The 22,298-nt window shown below is 38.4% G+C and overlaps 1 protein-coding gene and 1 pseudogene across 3 annotated transcripts in view; one reads left to right on the top strand and one right to left on the bottom strand.

The window, feature by feature from the left end:
* DRC3 (dynein regulatory complex subunit 3) overlaps positions 1–22,298 on the top strand; it is a 132,253-nt gene that overhangs the window by 50,365 nt on the left and 59,590 nt on the right. For all 3 annotated transcript variants that reach the window (XM_074208442.1, XM_074208440.1, XM_074208441.1), the window contains exons 6-8: positions 15,646–15,765; positions 16,068–16,183; positions 17,100–17,271. In XM_074208442.1, coding sequence (XP_074064543.1) covers positions 15,646–15,765; positions 16,068–16,183; positions 17,100–17,271 — 408 coding nt within the window. The remainder of the gene's footprint in view (positions 1–15,645; positions 15,766–16,067; positions 16,184–17,099; positions 17,272–22,298) is intronic.
* Positions 1,766–2,195, bottom strand: LOC141503243 (cytochrome c oxidase subunit NDUFA4 pseudogene; annotated as a pseudogene).

The raw sequence follows: 22,298 nt of genomic DNA, 5'->3' as shown, positions 1-22,298 counted from the left end.
ATGTTTGAGACAATTACAGTGTGTCTGACTGAGGCTGATTATACCAATATGAGTTCAGAATGCTCTACCGCAGGTTGGGTACAAATAGTCCATGTGAATCCCTGGGGTGGGTACCCTAAACTTCTGAAGGTCATGTTTCTTTTTTTTTTTTTGCAAGGCAAATGGGATTAAGTGGCTTGCCCAAGGCCACACAGCTAGGCAATTATTAAGTGTCTGAGGCCGGATTTAAACTCAGGTACTTCTGACTCCAGGCCCGGTGCTCTATTCACTATGCCACCTAGCTGCCCCTGAAGGTCATGTTTCTTTTGAGCTGCTTCAATTCTGCCTTCCTTATGGAGTGTAGTACCCTCACTGATAAGGGCATGCCATGCTGGGTGGTCCTGTGCCAGTGTCTCCCATGCTGTACAATCAATTTTAAAGTTCTTCAATGAGACCTTCAGGGTGTCTTGGTATTGCTTCTTCTGACCCCCTTGTGAGCACTTGTCCTGTGTGAGTTCTCCATAAAATTGTTTTTGGGCAAGCCTACATCTGACATTCTAACAACATGTCCAGTCCATCAAGGTTTCACTCTCTGTAGTAATGTTGGAATGCTAGGCAGTTTAACTCAAGAAAGGACTTCAGTGTCTGGTATCTTCTCCTGCCAGGTGATCTTCAGAATCTTTCTAAGACAATTTAAATTCAGTTTCCTAACAAGGTAGGCTGTCCAGATTTCACAGGCATATTGCAATGAGGTCAGCAGAACAGCTTCATAGACCTTCAGTTTAGTAGTCAGTCTAATACCTTTTCTCTCTCATACTTTGTTTTGGAGCCTCCCAAATACTGGGCTAGTTCTGACAATGCTTATGTTAATATCATTGTCAGTGTGTATCTCCCTGGAAAGAACTGCTGAGGTGAGTGAATTTGTCCACAGTACTCAAAACTTCTCCATTTGCTATTATCAATGGTTCCACGCATGGATGGTGTGTTGTTGGCTGACGGAGCAACTGTGATTTTTTGGTATTAATTATTAGACCAGAATTAGCACAAGCAACAGAGAATTGATTCATACTTTGTTGCATCTCAGCTTCAGAGGCTGCCTTGAGAGCACAATCATCTGCAAGCAGAAGATCATGCACCAACACTCCTTCCACTTTGGTCTTGGCTTGTAGCCTTTTCAAGTTTAAGAATGTGCCATCAGTGTGGTAGTTCCATGTTCATTCTCAGTGAAAGTGTTAGAACACATGGCTGAAAATATGTTAAAAAGTATGGGAACAAAGACACATCCTTGTTTCACTCCATTGTTGACTGGGAAATCTCAAGAGCATCATCCACTATCCAGAACCTAGGCATGCATGGTGTCATAAGATTGACGTACAATACTGATGAACTTTTTGACATGATTTTCCATAAATTTTCATGACTGACAGACAGTATCAAAGACCTTGGTCAGATCTACAAATGTTGTATACAGACCTCTGTTCAGTTCCTAACATTTTTCCTGGAGTTGCCAGGCAGCAAACACCATATTGACTGTTCTTCAACCCTTTCTGAAGGGTTGCCTCAAGGGACCATGAATGAACCGGGAGAGGAGAGCAGACAGCCAGCGCAGGGGCAGCATCAGGGTGAAGGCAGAGTATCAGCCTTAGCCACTGAACCTTAGGTGAGTGGCAGGTCTGAGGACCAACTTTAGTAGCAGAACCTTTGGCTGGGGGAGCTGAGGTATGGGGAGCCCCAGTCGGACTGGAGGTTGAGTTCCAGTACAGAGAATTGCAGAGGGGCTCCGGGTCTGAGCTCCATACTTTCTTTTTTTTTTTTTTCAAGTTTCACATTTTTATTCATCAGTTAAACCCAACATGATTACATGCAACATGAGGGAAAAGAATCAAACATTTCATAATTGTGTGTAGAATTGTGCGGATGGCTTTTGGAAGACCTTCATTCACAGCAGCTGAATGCCTCCTTTTCACTTAGAATTCTGGGCCTTCTTTCTTCAGTTTGTTGTAATCCACATTTACTGAGTAGAACTTGTACCGATCAGTGGGATTCAGCTTGTTCCATGGTTCTGGGTTATTCTTTCTGTCCCAACTGATGTCGGGGTTGAAGAGCGCCAGGAGCAGCATGTATAGGGAGGCCCTGGTGGCCCCAGCTCCCAGGAACACGAACAGGGGGATCAGGCTTGGGTGCCTCTTGGCTTGGCTGATGACGGTGTGGAGCATGGTGGTGGAGGCACGCGAGCTCTGCTGCTGGGTTGGGGCTCGGGGTTCGGGCTGCACTGGCAGCTTGGCGCCCAATGTCACAGCGGTGGCGGGGGAGGAAGGGAGCTGCGCCTCCTGAGCTCCATACTTTCAGTGGAGTCTTTTTCCCAGAACAAACAGTAACTGCTCCTCCAACCCCCTCAGGTTCAGGTATGGGCAGCAGAACTCCCTCAGCTGAAAGGGAGATTAACTACCTTCCACAGAGCCCATCCTATTGTTCAAGAACAATTCCGACCCTGCTGAGACTCCTACTCCTCACTCCCTACAGGCCTAAGGAGAGGACCTCAAACACTCCAGAGAAAGCAGCCAGCACCCCCTACTGGCCTGCCCACTTGGATCTACTAAGCCAAGTGAACAAAGCCTCTAGGGTATTCAAAAGCAAACCTCTGAGAGCCAGTCCCTCCTCTAATACAAGATCCTAGGAAAATGAAGAAAGACAGCAGAAAGGGAGGTCCTTTGAAAATTACTTTGAAAGCACAGATTCTAACCCAGAGAGATCTGGAACTTCTGAGGAGAATATGAATTGGTCTCCAGCCCATAAAGACTTCCTTGAAGAAATCAGGAAGGAAGGGCAGCTAGGTGGCGCAGTGGATAGAGCACTGGCCCTGGAGTCAGGAAGACCTGAGTTCAAATCCGGCCTCAGACACTTAATGATTAACTAGCTGTGTGGCCTTGGGCAAGCCACTTAACCCCATTGCCTTGCAAAAACCTTAAAAAAAAGAAATCAGGAAGGAATTTGAAAATCAATTGGAAAAACTGGGAAAAGAAACTCAAGAGAAAGTTAACATGTTGCAAGGGAAAATTTAACATCTCCTAACAAGAAAACAAATCCTTGGAAAATACAATTGGAGGGGTGGCTAGGTGGCACAGTGGATAGAGCACTGGCCCTGGAGTCAGGAGGACCTGAGTTCAAATCTGGCCTCAGACACTTAATGATTACCTAGCTGTGTGGCCTTGGGCAAGCCACTTAACCCCATTTCCCTTGCAAAAACTAATAAAAAAAATACAATTGGACAAATACAAAATGAGAATAATGCTCTCAGATCTTCAATTGGGCAAATGCAAAAAGAAAATAATTCTCTCAAAACTACATTTAGGCAAATGGAAAACTCCTTCAAAAATAGAATTGACCAGTTGGAAAAGGAGTTGCAAGAGGTAAATGAAGAAAATTCTTCACTAAAAAAAAATGGAATCTGTGTAAACTAATGATTTCATGAGACAACAAGATTCTGTTGAACAAAACCAAAAGATCAAAAAAATAGAAGAAAATGCAAAATATCTCATCAGCAAAACCACAGACCTCAAGAAATGATCTAGGAGAAACAACCTAAGAATTACTGGGCTTCCTGAAAACATTGAAGAGAAAAAAAAGCCTAGACTTAATATTACAGGATTTAGTGTTGGAAAACTGCCCTGATATCATGGGACTAGAGGGAAAAATCGTTTTTTGGGGTTTTTTTTTAGTTTTTTTCAAGGCAAATGGGGTTAAGTGGCTTGCCCAAGGTCACACAGCTAGGTAATTATTAAGTGTCTGAGACTGGATTTGAACCCAGGTACTCCTGACTCCAAGGCCAGTGCTTTATCCACTATGCAACCTAGCCACCCCGCAAAATAGTTATTGAAAGAATATATCAATCCCCTCTGGAAATGGATCCTAATATGAAAACACCAAGGAATATTGTGGGCAAATTCCAGAACTATCAGATAAAAGAGAAAATCCTGCAAGAAACCAGAAAGAAATAATTTAAATACCAAGGAGCCACAGGACCTGGCTGCATTAACATTAAGGAACTGAAGGGCCTGGAATGAGGTATTCTGAAGATCAAGGGAGCTTGGAATGCAGCCAAAAATCCACTATCCGGCAAAGCTGAGCCTTCTCTTTCAGGGGAATAGATGGACATTTAACGAAATGGGAGATTTCCAACATTTCCTGATGAAAAGACCATAGCTAAATATAAAATTTGGACATCAAACAGGAGACTCGAGATACATGAAAAGATAAAAAAAAAGGTAAAGAAAAAAACCCCTGCTATCCAATAAGATGAAACAGTCTAAATCCCCACCTGGGAGAAAGATTCTCATAACTCTTGAGAATTTTAATTCTATTAGAGAGAATATACTTAGCCAGGAGTGATGGACATTCATGATTTATCTGTGAAACTGCTATCCAACAAGATGAAACTGGCTATATCCCTACCTGGGAGAAATACTCTAATAACTCTTAAGAATTGTAACTCTGTTAGGGAGAATATACTTAGCCAGAAGTGAAGGATACTCATGACTTTTCTGTGACTCAGAAAGAATGATTTAAAAATAATACCTCCTCAAAAAGGGGGACAATAAGGCAACAGGAGGATGGAGGAGATTGAATGGGATAAATCTCATTTCATTAAGAGGTACAAAGGACTTATTGTAATAGAGGGGAAGAAGGGAGGAGCAGAGAACTGTCTGAATCTTACTCTCATCAGATTTGGCTTAAAGTTAACATACGCACACTCAGTTAAGGTAACACACTTATCTTACCTTTCAAGTATTAAAAGGGGAAAAGGGGAAGGGGGAGGAAAAGGGGAATTAACAGAAGGAAGGGAAGGAAGAAGGGGCAATGGGGAAAGGGGAAAGAAAGGGGAGGGGGTTGGATATAGGAGGGCAAACACACTGAAGGTGGTGGTTTTCAGAAACAAAATACTGAGGAATATGAATAAAGTGAAAAAAAGGGGAAAAATGCAAACAGAGGGAAGATAGCATGGAGGAAAATAAAGTTAGTAATTATAACTTTGAATGTGAATGGGATGAACTCTCCCTTAAAATGTAAGCAAATAGCAGAATGGATTAAAAACCAGAATCCTACAACATGTTGCTTACAAGAAACTCATTGGAAGCAGAGGGATACATAGAGTAAGGGTAAAATGTTGTAGCAAAATATATTTTTCTTCAGCTGAAATGAAAAAAGCAGGGGTAGCAATCCTTATCTCAGACAAAGCAGCTGCAAAAATAGATATTGTTAAAAGAGATAAGGAAAGGAACTTTATCCTCCTAAAAGGTACCATAGACAATAAAGAAATTTCAATACTAAATATGTATGCATTCAATGGTATAGCATCCAGATTCTTAGAGGAGAAGTTGAAGGAATTAGAGGAAGTCATAGACAGCAAAACTCTACTAGTGGGAGACCTCAACTTCCCGCTCTCAGAATTAGATAAATCTAATAAAATAAACAAGAAGGAAGTTAAGGAGGTAAATAGATTGTTAGAAAACCTAGATATGATATACTTATGAAGGAATTTGAATGGGGATAGAAAGGGATATACTTTTTTCCCTGCAGTACATAGCACTTACACAAAAATTGACCATGTACTAGGGAATAAAAACCTAGTGATCAGTTGCAGAAAGGCAGAAATAGTGAATACATCTTTCTCAGATAATAATGCAATAAAAATCATATGCAATATTTAGCCAGGAAGATATGGATCCAAAACTAATTGGAAACTAAATAACCTCATTTTAAAGAATGAGTGAATCAAACAACAAATTATAGAAAAAATTAATTATTTCATACAACAATAAAAAAATGGGAGTCACTCAAGGCAGCTGTCGGGTGATATATTATACCTTAAAATGCTTACATGAATAAATTAGAGAAAGAGAAAATCAATGAACTAAATATATAACTTAAAAAATTAGAGAAAGAACAAATTGAAAACCCCCAATTAAATATTAAATTAGAAATCCTAAAAATTAAGGGAGAAATTAATAAAATAAAAAGCAAGAAAACTATTGAACTAATAAATAAAACCAAGAGTTTGTTTTATGAAAAAAACAATAAAATTGATAAACCTCTGGTCATATTGATTAAAAAAACGAAGAAAAGAAAAACAAATTGTTAGTATCATAAATGAAAAAGGGGAACTCACCACCAATGAGGAGGAAATTAAAGTAATTATTTGGAATTATTTTGCCCAATTCTAAGCCCAAAATTTGATAAGCTAAGTGAAATAGATGAATATTTACAAAAATATAAGTTGCCCAGGTTAAATGAAGAGCAAATTAAATACCTAAACAACCCTATCTCAGAAAAAGAAATTCAACAAGCCATTATTGAACTCCTTAAGAAAAAATTTCCAGGACTAGATGAATTCACAAGTGAATTCTATCAAACATTTAAGGAACAATTGGTTCCAATTCTATATATATGAGCTATTTGGAAAAATAGGTGAAGACAGATCTCTGCCTAACTCTTTCTATGACACCAATATGGTGCTGATACCTAAACTAGGAAGAGTTAAAACAGAGAAAGAAAATTATAGACCTATCTCCCTGATGAATATAGATGCAAAAATCTTAAGTAAAATCTTAGCAAAATGATTACAACAGGTTATCACTAGGATAATACATTATGACCAAGCTGGATTTATCCCAGGAATGCAGGGTTGGTTCAATATTAGGAAAGTTGTTAGTATAATTAATTATATCAATAACAAACCTATCAGAAATTATATGATTGTATCAATAGATGCTGAAAAAGCTTTTTTTTTTTTACCAAGAATCATTCTTTAATAGATAAGTGGTCAAAGAATATAATCAGTAGATTTTTGAAAGAATTACAAAATGTAAATGGCCACATAGATATATGCTCCAAATCACGATCAGTAAGAGAAATAAAAACTGAAACAACTCTGAAGTTGTATTTCATACTATTCAAGTTGATGAAGATCACAATGAAAGGGAACAGTTAAATTTAGAGGGAATAATGGAAAATCAGTCACACCAATATATCATGAGTGTGATTATGAAATGATCTAATTGTCCTTTATATGCAAATTTGAAATTATGCTGAAAAATGACTAATCTGTTGAAGTGTTTGATCCAGCAATCTTAATACCATCATTATACCTCAAGGAAGTCAAAGACTGAAACAAAAGACTAATATATTTTTACTTCAAATTTTGCATCAGTCTATGCATTTAATCTCTCTGCCAAGTGAATTCTTTGGTACTATAGTGAGAAAGGAAGCACAACTGGCAGTCCAAATGAATGAGCATACATAAGTAAGGTTGAATTCATTTTACTGGATTTTAAACACAAAATTCAGATCACTAGAGAAAGACTGGGGGTTGTAGAGTTGATTGACACATGCTCTGATGGTAGTGACCTGATTCCTAAAGGCTGGAGCTATACAGGTGCCTGAAGCAGTGGCAGAAAGAGGAGGAAGGGATACTAATATAACCTTATAGTCCTGTAAATGTGCCTGAAGCACTTTTAGCCTGAAGAACTAGAATGGGCTTGAGGGCATTTTCTGCATTAGGAAAATTCCTTTCTATGGATTTTATTTTATTTTTTATTTATTTTTTTTAAAGTTTAAAACCATGAAAAGATATTTATTCAATAGGTGATAGATCAAAGGATACACACAATTGACTTTTAAATTAAAAAAACTAAGTAAATAAATGTAAATAAGCTTATGTATAAATGTAAGTTTTTAAAAAATGTCCAGTCATTAATAAGAGAAATGCAAGCTAAAATAACACTGATGTTTCACCTTATACCTACCAGTTGGTAAATTATGAAAGTGATAAATGCTGTAGAGACTATGGGAAGACAGTCACACTCATACAATGTTATATAAATTTTTAAAATTTGTTTTCCAATTATATACAATAGTACTTTCTACCTATCATTTTTTGGTAAGGTTTTGAATTTTACACATTTTCCCTTACCCTCCCTTCCCTTGCCCCCACCCCCCCAAGAGGGTAGTCTGGTAATCTTTACATTGTTTCCATGTTAGACACTGATCAAAATTGAATGTGTTGAAAGAAAAATCATATACTTGAGGAAAAATAAAATATTAGAGATAGCAAAATTATGTAGTACATAAGGCAACTTTTTTTTTTTAATCGAAGGTAATAATCTTTGGTCTTTGGTTAAACTCCACAGATCTTTCTCTGGATGCAGATGGTATTCTCCATTGCAGATAGTCCCAAATTGTCCCTGATTGTTGCACTGATGGAATGAGCAAGTCCATTAAGTTTGATCATCACCCTCATGTTGCTGTTAGGGTGTACAGTGTTCCTCTGGTTCTCTCATTTCACTCAGCATCAGTTCACGGAAGTCTTTCGAGGCTTCTCTGAATACTCATCCCTCCTGGTTTCTTTCTTCTTTTTTTTTTTAATTAAATATTTATTCTCATTTTGTACAAATAATTTTTTACATTAATAAAATATTCATGTTTAAGAGTAAACAAAATACCCCCTCCCCCCATAAATATAGACTTGCTTGAGTGATAAAGTAAAGGGGAGAGAAAAAATTGAAATTAAAAAAATAATAGTAATAATTGTAGGTATGGCCAGGTGGCGCAATGGACGGAGCACCAGCCCTAGAGCCATGAGCACCCGAGCCCACATCTGGCCCTGTACACCCAACAATCACCCAGCCGTGTGACATGCAAGCCACTCTAACCCCACTGCCCTGCAAAAACCAAAAAAAGGGGGGGGGAAAGACCCTAAATAAAATAAAATAGTAATAATAGTAGGGGGTGGCTGGGTGGCAGGCAGAGCACTGGCCCTTGAGCCAGGAGCACCTGGGTCCAAATCTGGCCTCAGACACCCAACGATCACCCTGCTATGTGGCCCCAGGCAGGCCACCCAGCCCCATTTTCCCTGTACCCCCCCCCAAAATAATAATAACAAAAAATGTGCTTGAGTCTTTGTTCCAACCCCAACAACTCTGTCACGGGTGGATCTCATTCTTCATAATAAGTCCATGGCAAAAGTTACTTCCTTATTTTTCCACTGTTGCCATTGCTGATCGCAACTCCCTCCTTTAGTATTTCTCCACTACCATGCACTATATTTTCTCTCTCCTTTCACTCTGACTCTGCTATAGGGTAGCTGAGTGGTGCAGCAGACAGATCCCCAGCTCTGGGGCCAAGAGGCCCTGAGCCCCCAAACCACCCCTTAGGCCCAGAATCCACCTGGCCCTATGGTCCTGGGCAGGCCATCCAATCCCAGCCCCTTGCAAAAAATAAAAAAGAAAATGTGTTATATCTGACCACTCTCCCCCCCATGGTCCATCCTCTCCTCCATCACTCACATCCTCCCCACCTTCCCCCCTGTCCCCGCTTCTTACTCCAGATGTCTATACCCCACTGAGTGTTTCTTCTCCTAACCACCTCTGATGAGAGCGAAGATTCCCTCATTCCCCCCTTGCCTTCCCCCCTTCCATATCATTGCAATAGCTCACTGTAATAAAGAAAAACCTTATTATATGAAATATCTTGGCCAATTCCCCCTCTCCTGTTTCTTTCTCCCATTACATTTCCCTTTTTTCTATTGACTCCATTTTTATACCATATTTTATCTCCAAATTCAGCTTTCTCCTGTGCTTCAACTATAAAAGCTCCCTCTACCTGCTCTATTAACTGAGAAGGTTCATATGAGTATTATCAGTGTCATTTTTCTATGCAAGAATACATGCAGTTCATCATCAAGTCCCTCATATTTTCCCCCTCTCCTCCAATCTCCACACTTCACCCAAGTCCTGTATCTGAAGATCAAGCCTGTTCAGCTCAGGCCATTCCAACAGGAACATTTGAAATTCCCCTGGTTCATTGAAAGTCCATCTTTTTCCCTGGAAGAGAACATTCAGCCTTGCTGGGTAGTTCATTCTTGGCTGCATTCTAAGCTCTTTTGCCTCCTGGTATATTATATTCCAAGCCCTATGAGCTTCCAATGTAGTTGCTGCTAAGTCCTGTGTGATCCTGACTGCAGCTCTACGATATTTGAACTGTGTCCTTCTGGCTGCTTGTAATATTTTCTCTTTGACTTGGGAGTTCTGGAACTTGGCTATAATATTCCTAGGGGTTGGTTTTTTGGGATCTCTTTCTTGGGGGGATTGGTGGATTCTCTCCATTTCTATTTTGCCCTCTGCTTCTAGAATATCAGGGCAATTTTCCTGTAATAATTCTTTGAAAATGATGTCAAGGCTCTTTTCCTGATCATGACTTTCAGGTATTCCACTAATTTTTAAATTATCTTTCCTAAGTCTGTTTTCCATATCAGTTGTTTTTTCAATGAGGTGTTTCACATTTTCTTCTAATTTTTCATTTTTTTTGGTTTTGAAGTATTGATTCCTGATTTCTGGTAAATTCATCAATCGCCCTGAATTCTATTCTTTGTCTGAAGGATTTGTTCTCCTCAGAGAGTTTTTTTATCTCTTTTTTTCCATCTGGACAATTTTGCTTTTTAAAGCATTCTTCTCCTCCATAACTTTTTGAACTGTTTTATCCATTTGACCTAATCTGGTTTTTAGCATGCTATTTTCTTCAGCATTTTTTTGGATTTCCTTGACTAAGCTGCTGACTTCATTTTCATGTTTTTCCTGCATCTCTCTCCTTTCTTTTCCCAGTTTTTCTTCCAACTCCCTCATTTGATTTTCAAAGTCTTTTTTGAGCTCTGTCATAGCCTGAGCCCAATTTCTGTTTTTTGGGGGGGTCTTTAGATGCAGGAGCTTGTGCTTCCTTATCTTCAGACTGAGTATTTTGATCCTTCTTGGGCTCATATGCAAAATATTTCTCAGTAGTGTTCCTCTTTTTTCTCTCTGCTTGCTCATTTTCCTAGCCTGGGCCTGGTTTGGGGGAGTTTCCTGAGCTTTTGGGACACTCCCACAAGGGTCTCAGTGTGTGAGGCTCTGTCCTCCCTCGTGGTCTGTGAATGACCATATGCACCCCACTCTGCCAGAGGCCGAGGTGGGGGAGCCCTGATGTTCTATGGGGGGGCCTAGACTGTGATCAGGATCTGAATGGGCTCAATGGGCTCATGCCCTGGGGGCTCTTGCTTACCAGCTCTGCCTGCTTCTGTTCCTGGATCTAGGCTGTGTGCCCTGAGGCCTGTGTTTCACTTGCTTGCTCTGGCAGAGGTCCCCCACTGTTCTTCCAATTTGTGCCTAGTGCTCCCCGGGGGTGTAGCTCAGGAAACTCCCCCGCTGTTGTAAGCCACGGCTCCCAGAGCCCTGGGGCTACATCCGGGAGGCTGAAGTTCGATCCTCTGGCGGCTGCCCCTCCAACCCCGGGGAGCAGAGCCTTTCTGCTCTTTTCCAGGTTACCTTGAGTAGGAGAACTGCCTCACTGGGTCCCTCTGTGGGTTCTGTCTCTCAAAAATTTAGTTAGAGTCCTTAGCTTATGAGTTTTATGAGAGAGCACCTAAGACACGATCCGTTCTTGTCGCCATCTTGGCTCCGCCCCCTTCTCTGAAAAAGCTTTTGACAAAATATAGCACTCATTCCTACTAAAAACACTAGAAAGCATAGGAATAAATGGATTGTTCCTTAGAATAATAAGCAATATGTATCTGAAACCATCAACAAGCATTATATACAATGGGGATAGGCTAGAGGGATTCCCAATAAGATCAGGGTGAAACAAGGATGCCCATTATCACCACTACTTTTCAGTATTGTATTAGAAATGTTAGCTTCAGCAATAAGAGAAGAAAAAAAATTGAAGATATCAGAATTGGGAAGGAAGAGACAAAACTCTCACTCTTTGCCAATGACATGATGGTATACTTAGAGAATCCCAAAAAAAATCATCTAAAAAACTAATAGAAATAATTAGCAACTTTAGCAAAATCTCATGATATAAAATAAACCCTCATAAATCCTCAACTTTTTTATATATGACTAGCAAGATACAGAAGAAAGAGCTAGAAAGAGAAATCCCATTCAAAGTAACCTCAGACAATATAAAATACCTGGGAGTATACCTGCTAAGGCAGACTCAGAAACTTTTTGAAAAAAATTACAAAGCACTTCTCATACAAATAAAATCAGATTTAAATAACTGGGCAAATATCAGCTGCTCAAGGATAGGTGAAAGTAGTATAATAAAAATGACAGTTCTACTAAAATTAAACTACTTGTTTAGTGTCCTACCAGTCAAAATTCCAAAAAATTACTTTAATGAGTTAGAAAAAATTGCAAATAAATTCATATGAAAAAATAAAAAGGTCAAGAATTTCCATGGATTCAATGAAAAAAATTCAAATGAAGGTGGCTTAGCCCTATCAGATCTAAAATTATATTATAAAGCATCAGTCATCAAAACTGTCTGGTATCGGCTAAGAAAGAGTGGTCGATCAGTAGAATAGACTGGGTGCAATAGAAGGAAATTATTATAGTAATCTGCTGTTTGATAAACCCCAAAAGTCCAGCTATTAGGATAAAAACTCTGTCTTCAATAAACACTGTTGGGAAAATTGGAAGTCAGTATGGCAGAATCTTGGATTAGACCAACACCTCACAACCCTGTACCAAAATAAGATCAAAATGGATGCAGGATTTAGACATAAAAAACAATATTATAAGCAAACTAGGAGATCAAGGAATAATTTACCTGTCAGATCTATGGAAAGGGAAGCAGTTTATGACCAAGAAAGAGATGGAGAACATCACTGAAAACAAACTAGACAATTTTGAATACATTAAATTAAAAAGCTTACAAAACCACTATAACCAAGATCAAAAGAAATGTAGTAAATTGGGAAACGATTTTTGTAACTAGTATTTCTGACAAAGAATTCATTTCTAAAATATACAGAGAACTGAGTCAAATTTTCAGAAAAAGAAGCCATTCACCAATTGACAAATGTTCAAAGGATATGCAAAGACAATTTACAGATGAAGAAATCAAAGTGATCCATATTCATATGAAAAATTGCCCCAAATCATTACTTATTAGAGAAATGCAAATTAAAGCTTCTCTGAGGTACCACCTCACACTTTTCAGACTAGCCAATATGACCACAAAGGATAACGATCATTGTTGGAAGGGTTGTGGAAAATCTGGGACACTATTACAATGTTGGTGGAGCTGTGAACTCATCCAACCTTTCTGGAGAGCAATTTGGAATTATTCCCAAAGGGCAACAAAAAATGGGCATACCATTTGATCCAGCAATACCACTACTGTGTCTATACCCTGAAGAGATGATGAAAAAGGGTAAAAACATCACTTATATAAAAATATTCATAGCAGCCCTGTTTGTGGTGGCAAAGAATTGGAAATTAAGTGAGTGTCCTTCAGCTGGGGAATGGCTTAATAAATTGTGGTATACATATGTCATGGAACACTATTGTTCTATTAGAAATCAGGAGGGATGGGAATTCAGGGAAGCCTAGAAGGATTTGCATGAACTGATGCTGAATGAGATGAGCAGAACCAGAAGAACATTGCATACCCAACCTTGATGGACTTGCTTATTCCATCAGTACAACAATCAGGGACAATTTGGGGCTGTCTGCAATGAAGAACACCATCTGTATCCAGAGAAAGAATTGTGGAGTTTGAACAAAGACCAAAGACTATTACCTTTAATTTAAAAAAAAAAAACTTATCTTGTTATGTAATTTTGCTATCTCTTATACTTCATTTTTCTTCCTTAAGGATATGATTTCTCTCTCATGACATTCACCTTAGATCAATGTATACCATGGAAACAATGTAAAGACTAACAGACTGCCTTCTGTGGGGGAGGAGGGGAGGGATGCAAGAAAAAATCAGGGGCAGCTAGGTGGCGCAGTGAATAGAGTACCAGTCTTGGAGTCAGGAGTACCTGGGTTCAAATTCGACCACAGACACTTAATAATTACCTAGCCCTGTGGCCTTGGGCAAGCCACTTAAACCCATTGCCTTGAAAAAAAAAATCAATGACTAAAAGAGAAATGCCCTGTGATTGTTACAGGGCAATCTATTCCCTTTACCTTTATAGAGATGGACGATAGGGGCATCCTTGAAATCTTGTCATATAACATGGAAAATTTCAGTCAGTTTTTGTATGAGCTATGAACGCTCCCTGTCCCTCGCTGGATAAATCTCAGCTGGAATAGAATCAGCACTAGGTGCTTTGCCACTTGAAAAGAACCCAGTGACATTTAAAACCTCTTCTTCAGTTGAAACTTCATTTAGAGACTAATTGATTTCAATTTGAGGTAAAAAGGTCAATGGCTTCTACTTGATTGATGATAGTCTGTTAAGAATGTTATGGAAGTGTTCAGCCCATCTCTCTAGGATCATGTCCCTATCATTAATCAATGTGGATCCATCAGCACTGAGTAGTTGAGATGTGCCATAGGTCTTTGGTCCTTAAATAGCCTTCAAGAATCATAAAAGCATTTTGGTTTGTTACTGCTTGCATATAACTGAATTTCATCTACCTTTTTACTGAGCTAAGAGTCCTGCATCTCTCTATAAGCTTTGCTTGTACTTTGCTTTTGATGGAATTAAATGTTGCCTTCTTAGAAACTTAGAAACTGCCTTAGAAATTATCCTACTGTTAAACCCTGTGGGTTTCTTGTTTTTCATTTAACAGCTTCTGTATTTCCCCATCATTTTCATCAAACCAAACTTGATGTTTGCAAGTGTTCTGGCCCAGATGAGCAAATGAAGTGCTGTACACCAGATCTTTGCTGCACTGTGCCTATGTGTTGGCTCAATTTTCCTTCCAAGTTAACAATAATCTGTTCCCACTCAGGAGACACTCTTGACATTCATTCTTCTAGTATTCATTTTGCCTTGGGGCTACCACTTTGGTTGAATGTGAATATTTAGCTTAGAGAGGATGAGTCTGTGATCAGTCCAGTACTCTGCACCACACAGTGCTTTTGTCACTCTCACATAACACTCTCACATGATCACATAGTCTATTATTTGCCAAAGTTTGTTATGAGGGAAGTTTTATTGCATTAGGCAAATGGAAGACAGTGTTTGTGATAAGAAGGTCATGAGATGTGCAAGTCTTTAGTGGTGGGTGACCATTGCTGTTGCTGTTTCCAACTCCCTTCCTCCCAAGGACTCCTTGCTATGTCAGGTAATCTGAGCCTACTCTAGCATTAAAGCCACTCAGAGTTATGAGTTATCTTCTTTTGGTACATTGATGATAAAGGTGTCCAGGTCCTTTATCACAATCAGGAACAAATGTACCATGATATGATGAAGGTGGGAATATACTTTGGAAACAAAAGATAAGTGACATTGTTCAAAAAATATCTCCAGGGGGCATCTAGGGGGTGCAGTGGATAGAGTACGGGCCTTGGAGTCAGGAGGACTTAAGTTCAAATGTGTCCTCAGACACTTAAATAATTACCTAGCTGTGTGACCTTGGGCAAGTCACTTAACCTCATTGCCTTGCAAAAAAAATACCCCAAAATATCTGCATATAAATTGAAAATATTAAAACAAAAACAACCCAAACCCAAATAATTTTTTGGAAATTGCCTTTATTAAGTTCTATGTACATTCCTACAATCACATAACTGTTTGAGAAGCTTTGTCTTGGGAGTACCATAAATGTTATTTCCAAATAACTTCTTTTAGACCTGGGATAATATCTAATAATTGAAGCCCTTTATTTTTATTTAACAGAGAGAACTTGGTGATGCAAAATATCAGTTCAGTATTTATGAATTGAAGCATCGGGAGAATCAGATCCAGTCCAAACTTGAAGAGGAGCAGGCAAATAAAGCAGAGCTGGAAAAACATAAGGTACCCTTCCTCTTCTGGTGAGTTTTATTTATGTTTTTAGGCTTTTGGGGAATAAAGTAGTCAAGATAATGACTTCTGCTTTTTTTCCCATTAGTATGATTTCATGTGAGGGTCACATTAATTGGAAAAAAATGTGGGACCAATGAAATTTTATTTTTTCAGTTGAGAGTAGAAGTCCCTGTATATTTGAATGGTCTGATAGACCTCCACACAGACCCTTTTGTGTTTTGTCATCTTGCTCACTAGGTAGGTATTAGAATCAAACTTGGAGTCACTCTTGGTTTCCATGATTTTCTTCACAGGCTGCTTATGTTGAATACCTGAATGGTTCTTATCTGTTTGACAGCCTTTATGCAGAGGACATTGAAGCTGCCAAGCTAGCTTATTTACCAGGAGTTCCGGAACTACTGGAGACATATCCTCTTTCTGCTTTAAAAAATACTAACAAAAAAGGCTTAAAGGCTTCATTTTACTGAGAATCACTATTCATATTATTTAACTTTGATGGATGGAACTCTGGTAAACTCTTGGGGTTCCCAAATTTAATATTGGTGCATAGCTGCAAGTATCTACTAGATTAGTTAAGGCAAGCTTTTCACAAGTGTCTTTACATATGTAGTCATTTAAAAAATAACAGCTTGAGCACATGTGCTTATCATTTGCAAATAGAAGACAAGTTTAGCATATATAGAAGAGTGATCAATCATTTTCCTCTTCCTATTTAATCGAGAAGCAAAAATTTAGATCTAAGAAAGGATTCAGGGATGGGACTTAAGACTATAACTTCCTGACTCTGAGAATACCTAGCTATTTATGGATGGAAGTGTTCAAGCAGATTTAGGATGACCACCTATAGGAATATTATTGAAAGGATATCTACAGGAGGTGGAAAGCTGGATCAGATCCATATTTCTCAAAAAGATGCTGGGAAGTACATATACACCTTCCTGGTCCTTATTTCTCTGATCCCTGATTAATATGTCAGGAGATCAGTAAGATGCTTTATTGTTTCTGCATTTTTATCACCAACATCCATGCAAATTTTAGTCCAGTATACAGTTAATATAGTGTATTACTTGATGTATTCTCTCAAAGCTAGTGTAGTAAAATTGATCAGTTATAGAAAAAAGACTTATGAAATTAGTTATTTGCCAATGAAATAATTTCTTACAATACTTCCAGGTCTCCACATCCTGTCCTTCCCCCTAAAATAAAGTCATTATAAAATCATTGATAGGTACTGAAACCAAAATTCATGAACTATCTAACAATAGTTCTGCTAAAGAGGATTCTGAGGTTACTAATGCAAGTTTCCTTAACTTTAAATTCACATACAAAACCAAATTTGTTGCAGTTTGCCAGAGCCTATTTGACTATGGCTTGGTACAGCAAGAAAAGAGAACAGCTGAGGTTGATCTCTTCTATGAATGTCTTGGAGAGGCCCTTCAAGACAATCAACAGCAAGGATTGAACACAATCCAGGATTTTGAAAAGACATATATTGGGGTAATTAATTATAACTTTTATGTAGTAAAGTGATCCATGTAACACTTTGTGTGTTAGCTACATAGGTAAAGTTAGCATGGTATCATAGAGAGAACATTGGACCTGAAATTGGAAGATATGGATGGGAATTTAGGTAAGATAAATAATAACCATATACCATAGGCACAGAACCATAGACAAGTGGCAACCACTATGAGCCTTGGATTTTTTCATCTGTAAAAATGAGGATAATCCTTATTTTACCTACTTCAAAGGATTGTTGTGAGAAAAGTGTTTAATTCTCCAAGACCTATGTAAATTGAACAGTTTTTATTATTTATAGATAGACATATTCCACTACAATGGTGAACTAGTTTCTCTCAGAGAGAACTGGACCTGGAGATAGGTAAAGTAAATAGCCACTTAGGGCAAAACTTTGTGTGCCCCAGGAGGAAAGAGAATGAACGGCACATGAGAGGCACAGAGAACATATAAACATTATTTTTTTAAAATACTTTAAATCCACAAGTACTTTAATGCCAAATGTTCTCTTCTTGATGACTTGTAGGTATTTTTTTTGAGATGTCAAGTACCATATTATAGCAAGTGCTCAAACTTTGTAGATGAATGGAAGAATATAGAATTTTAAAAATTCTTACTATGTGCAAATCACTGTTTTAAGTAATAGGAATACAAATAGGAAAGTAGGATTGTCACCACTCTCAGGGTGCTCATATTCTAGTGAGGGAGACAAGCCATGTATTGCTTGTATAGGTCACAATTTTTAAGCCTCACCAAGCTCTTATTCTAGCTAGGTCTGTTTTTAAAAAGAACACTCACTAATTTATTTTCATTGGCTTTTCTCAGGGAGTTTTACTCCCAACTCATCCCCAGTAAATCTTTTTATTGTCCGATTTCTTGAGTCTCCCATTCTGCCCATTGTAGTGGCCTACATTTGTATAGTTGGTGATGATTTTCTCTCATTTGAGACTCACCACAGTCCTGTGAAGCAGTGAAGGATAAAATGTTATTTTCAATTTACAGTTGAGTGACTGCAATACAAATACAAAGCTCAATACTAAGCTTAAATGAGTGACTTGTTTAAGGTCATACTTAGTAGAATCTCTTTACTCCTAATCTAATGTTCTTGACATTATGACATGCTGCCTCCACAAGTGTACTTCAGAGGACAGAGTAATTACAGACTGATCTGTAATTACATATCTAATCATATCATCATACATTTATTAAGTATCTACTACATGGCAGGAACTGTGCCATGCATTGGAGATACAAAAAACACAAAGAAACAGTTCTTACCCTCAAGGACATTACATTTTATATGGGGAAGCAATGTTGACATTAATAAGTTTGTCCAAAATAAATAAAAATTTAATTGATGAGAGTAACACTTAGCAGCTGAGGGAGCAGGAAAGACTACATTCAGAAGGTGTCATTTCAGCAGAGTTTAGAAGGAAGACTTGAGGTATGAATGCATTTCAAGCATAGGGGAGAGGCACTGCAAAGGTCTGGAGGTGGGGCATGGAATGTTGTGTGTGAGGAATAGTACTAAGGTCTGTTTGACTATACTACAGAGTGCAGAGGTTCTGACCAGGTTTTATTTTAAAAGCTTAGAAGAACTTAATAATATTTGATCCCAGAGGCAATGGGGAACCATATGGGTTCCTTGAATAGGATTTTTGAAAAGAGGCATAGTGAGTTGTTTTGGAGAACCTTACAAATCCACAAGTCTAATGATCATTTATTCTAGTCACTCTAGACAGTGGCTAAGGTTCCACTTAACCTGGACTTTATTGAACGGAAACCTCCAAAAACATAGGTTTTCAACCTAGTGTGTTCCCCAAAACTTGACTGATTGGGATAGACTCTGGATTTTATTGAGGTTGATTTCCCACCCTTTGTCCCTCATCTGAGAACCCATCCAATCTTGAGTCTCTGCCTCCAGAGTCTCATCTGGCCCAATTATCATTACACTATCAGTGTAATGGTGGTATACCTCAGTGTCCTCAGGAAGGGACAGTATACCATTTTTCTCTAGCCAATTCTAGATTTTCATTAGTCACACCCCATGTTCTTCTAGTGTCTTTCTAGGGAAAATAATGTCATCAAGGCGCACCAACACTTTCAGGTAGTACCCAACTCCAAATACTTTCTCCTTCATAACTGGAACATGGTAGGTGAAACTGATATCTTGAAGCATCTAATCAAACTGGAATCCAGTTGGGCAGATGAAAGGTTAGTTTTCCTTGTTTCCTTCTGCACAGATGTTTGGTGGTAGCCACTGTGTAAGTGAGAACTGAGAACCACTGGCTGCCTAACAGACAATCCAGAGTATCTTGTATTCTTGGCAGGGTGAATTGCTCCACTTTGGTTCTTTTGTATGAGTAGACTGTACATATTTCCAAACCATCACTACAGGTGAAGAGATATGAATTTCTATAATCTGTATAGATGACTGAATGTTCCACTATAGATAAAAGAAACTTAGACTGTTATCATAATGACTGAGAGTAGGTATGTTGGACCCTGTGAACTGCTCCTTGGACACATTTGACTTTCCCCAAAGACCATGCTTATCTTCTTTAACATGTTTTTTTTTTTAACATTTTTTAAAGGTTTTTGCAAGGTAAATTGGGTTAAGTGGCTTGCCCAAGGCCACACTGCTAGGTAATTATTAAGTGTCTGAGAGCAGATTTGAACTCAGATACTCCTGACTCTAGGGCCAGTGTTCTATCCACTGTGCCACCTAGCTGCCCCCATGCTTATCTTCTTGGTGAAATTTTGCATCAATTTCTCACTCCATTTTTTCTGGGGAAATCAACAAAGTACAGTTTCTTGGAATCTACTTGTGAGGTTGGAGGGCTGGTACTGGACTGATGATCACTATAATTGCTTGTCTTTAATCTCTTGTGAACTTCAGCACAGGTTGTTTCAGTACTCAAAGTATTCATGTATTGGGTCCCAGATTGTTTACAATAATAACCTGCCAGTATTTTGACTATCTGGAGTTGGATCCAATCAGTATTGATACTCCAAGCATAGTTGATGGGTCTGTTCACAATGACTAGTTAAGATTACTAGAACCATGGTGTCCATTCCCCTACTGTTATCAACTATTTTTTTTAGGAAATTTCACATTTATTTTAATATATTCCAGATATGGATAGTTTTTGTCACTCAGTTCACCAAGTCTCAGCCCTTTTCTAGGTCATAAAAGTATTTTCCTCAAATATCTTCTAGAATTATTAGAATATGATCAGGGCAGCTAGGTGGCGGAGTGGATAGAGCACCGGCCCTGGAGTCAGGAGTACCTGAGTTCAAATCTGGCCTTAGACACTTAATAATTTCCTAGCTGTGTGACCTTGGGCAAGTTGCTTGACCCCATTGCCTTAAATAAATAAAAAATTTTTAAAAATTCAACTTTGTTTAAAAAAATATGATGGTAACTTAAAATTTGCAGTCCAGGACTGCCTTGCATTTCCCATTCTCAGTCTTTATCATTACCTCTTTGGAGGGTCCAGTGAGTCCAGATGGAATCATAAGCAACTTAAAAGGCACCCTGCTTACTATTTTAGAGGTTCCTTCCTTGGCCTCCATTGCCATTACCTGACTACTATACTATATGTGTCAGCTTCCACAGGACCAAAGCCACATGTGTGCTCATCTTCTCTATCACTGTAAGAGAAGGTAATTTAGCTTTTCTGATTGTCTTCTATTAGTGATATTCATTTATCAATCTGTTGTGTTCCTTATTCCCTAGCCCATTTACTCTACCAGAAATCTGTCTATCACCAGATTTTCTGTGAGTTCCTGCTATAAAAATCCATATTGTAATTCCATTATGCATCTTCCATGACTCATATACAAGAAGATGTTCCTAATTTTCATGGAGCTGAGTTTTTACAAAATGAACAATCCAGCATATCCTTTCTCAATTTTTCAAATGTTTTCTTCTAGTCTATCAACTCATCACAAATCCCATGACTTTTTCCCATTCCATTGCATTTTTAATCTTAATAGTATTTTTCCAATTTCATGTAGGGATAATTTTCAGTATTCATTTTTGTAAAATTTTCTCCCTCCCTTCCTTCCTTCTCCCCCTCCCCAAGACAACAAGCAATCTGATATAGGTTATACATGCATTTCCATATTAGTCATGTTGCAAAAGAAGTCATAATATTTCCATATTAATCATGTTGTAAAAGAAGAATCAGAACAAAAAGAAAAATCATGGGAAATGAAAAACAAAATAAATTTTAAAAAGTGAAAAATATTATGCTTTGATCTGTGTTCAGACTGCATCAGTTCTTTTTCTGGATGTAGACTGTATTGTCTATCATGAATCATTTGTAATTGTCTTTCATCTTTGTATTGCTGAGAAGAACTAAGTCAGTCAGTGTTGATCATCACACAATATTGCTGATACTGTATAGAGTTCTGCTGATTCTGCTCACTTCACTTTGCATCAGATCATTTAAGTCTTTCCAGGTTTTTCTAAAGTCCTCCTGCTTGTCATTTCTTATAGCATAATAGTATTGCATTTTATTCATATATCACAACTTGTTCAGCCATTCCCCAGTTGATAGGCATCTTCTTAATGTCCGGTTCTTCCAGTACTTTGAAGGCTACCTTTTTTTTTTTTTTTTAGATTTTTCAAGGCAATGGGGTTAAGTGGCTTGCCCAAGGCCACACAGCTAGGTAATTATTAAGTGTCTGAGACCAGATTTGAACCCAGCTACTCCTGACTCCAGGGCCAGTGCTCCATCCACTGCGCCACCTAGCTGCCCCAAAGGCTACCTTGAAGAGGGATGATTCTTACCTGTCAGGACACACAAGTTTTGGGCTATGTTTGTGGTCCACTGAATTGATTCCAGCCCTGTTGAATTTCTTATATATCCTGTACCTCTTTTGGCTAATTGATGGTTGCTCTTCACCTATTCCTTTCTTGGAATTTCACTTTCATTGATCTCCCTCCTATGCTATACATTGATTTCAGGTGATAAACCATAGACTGGACTCAGTCCTGC

This window comes from Macrotis lagotis, chromosome X (genome assembly GCF_037893015.1).
Source record: "Macrotis lagotis isolate mMagLag1 chromosome X, bilby.v1.9.chrom.fasta, whole genome shotgun sequence".
Classification (NCBI taxonomy): domain Eukaryota; kingdom Metazoa; phylum Chordata; class Mammalia; order Peramelemorphia; family Peramelidae; genus Macrotis; species Macrotis lagotis.
The sequence above is the reverse complement of the archived record's forward strand: the minus strand, read 5'-3'. Positions and strand labels throughout refer to the sequence as shown.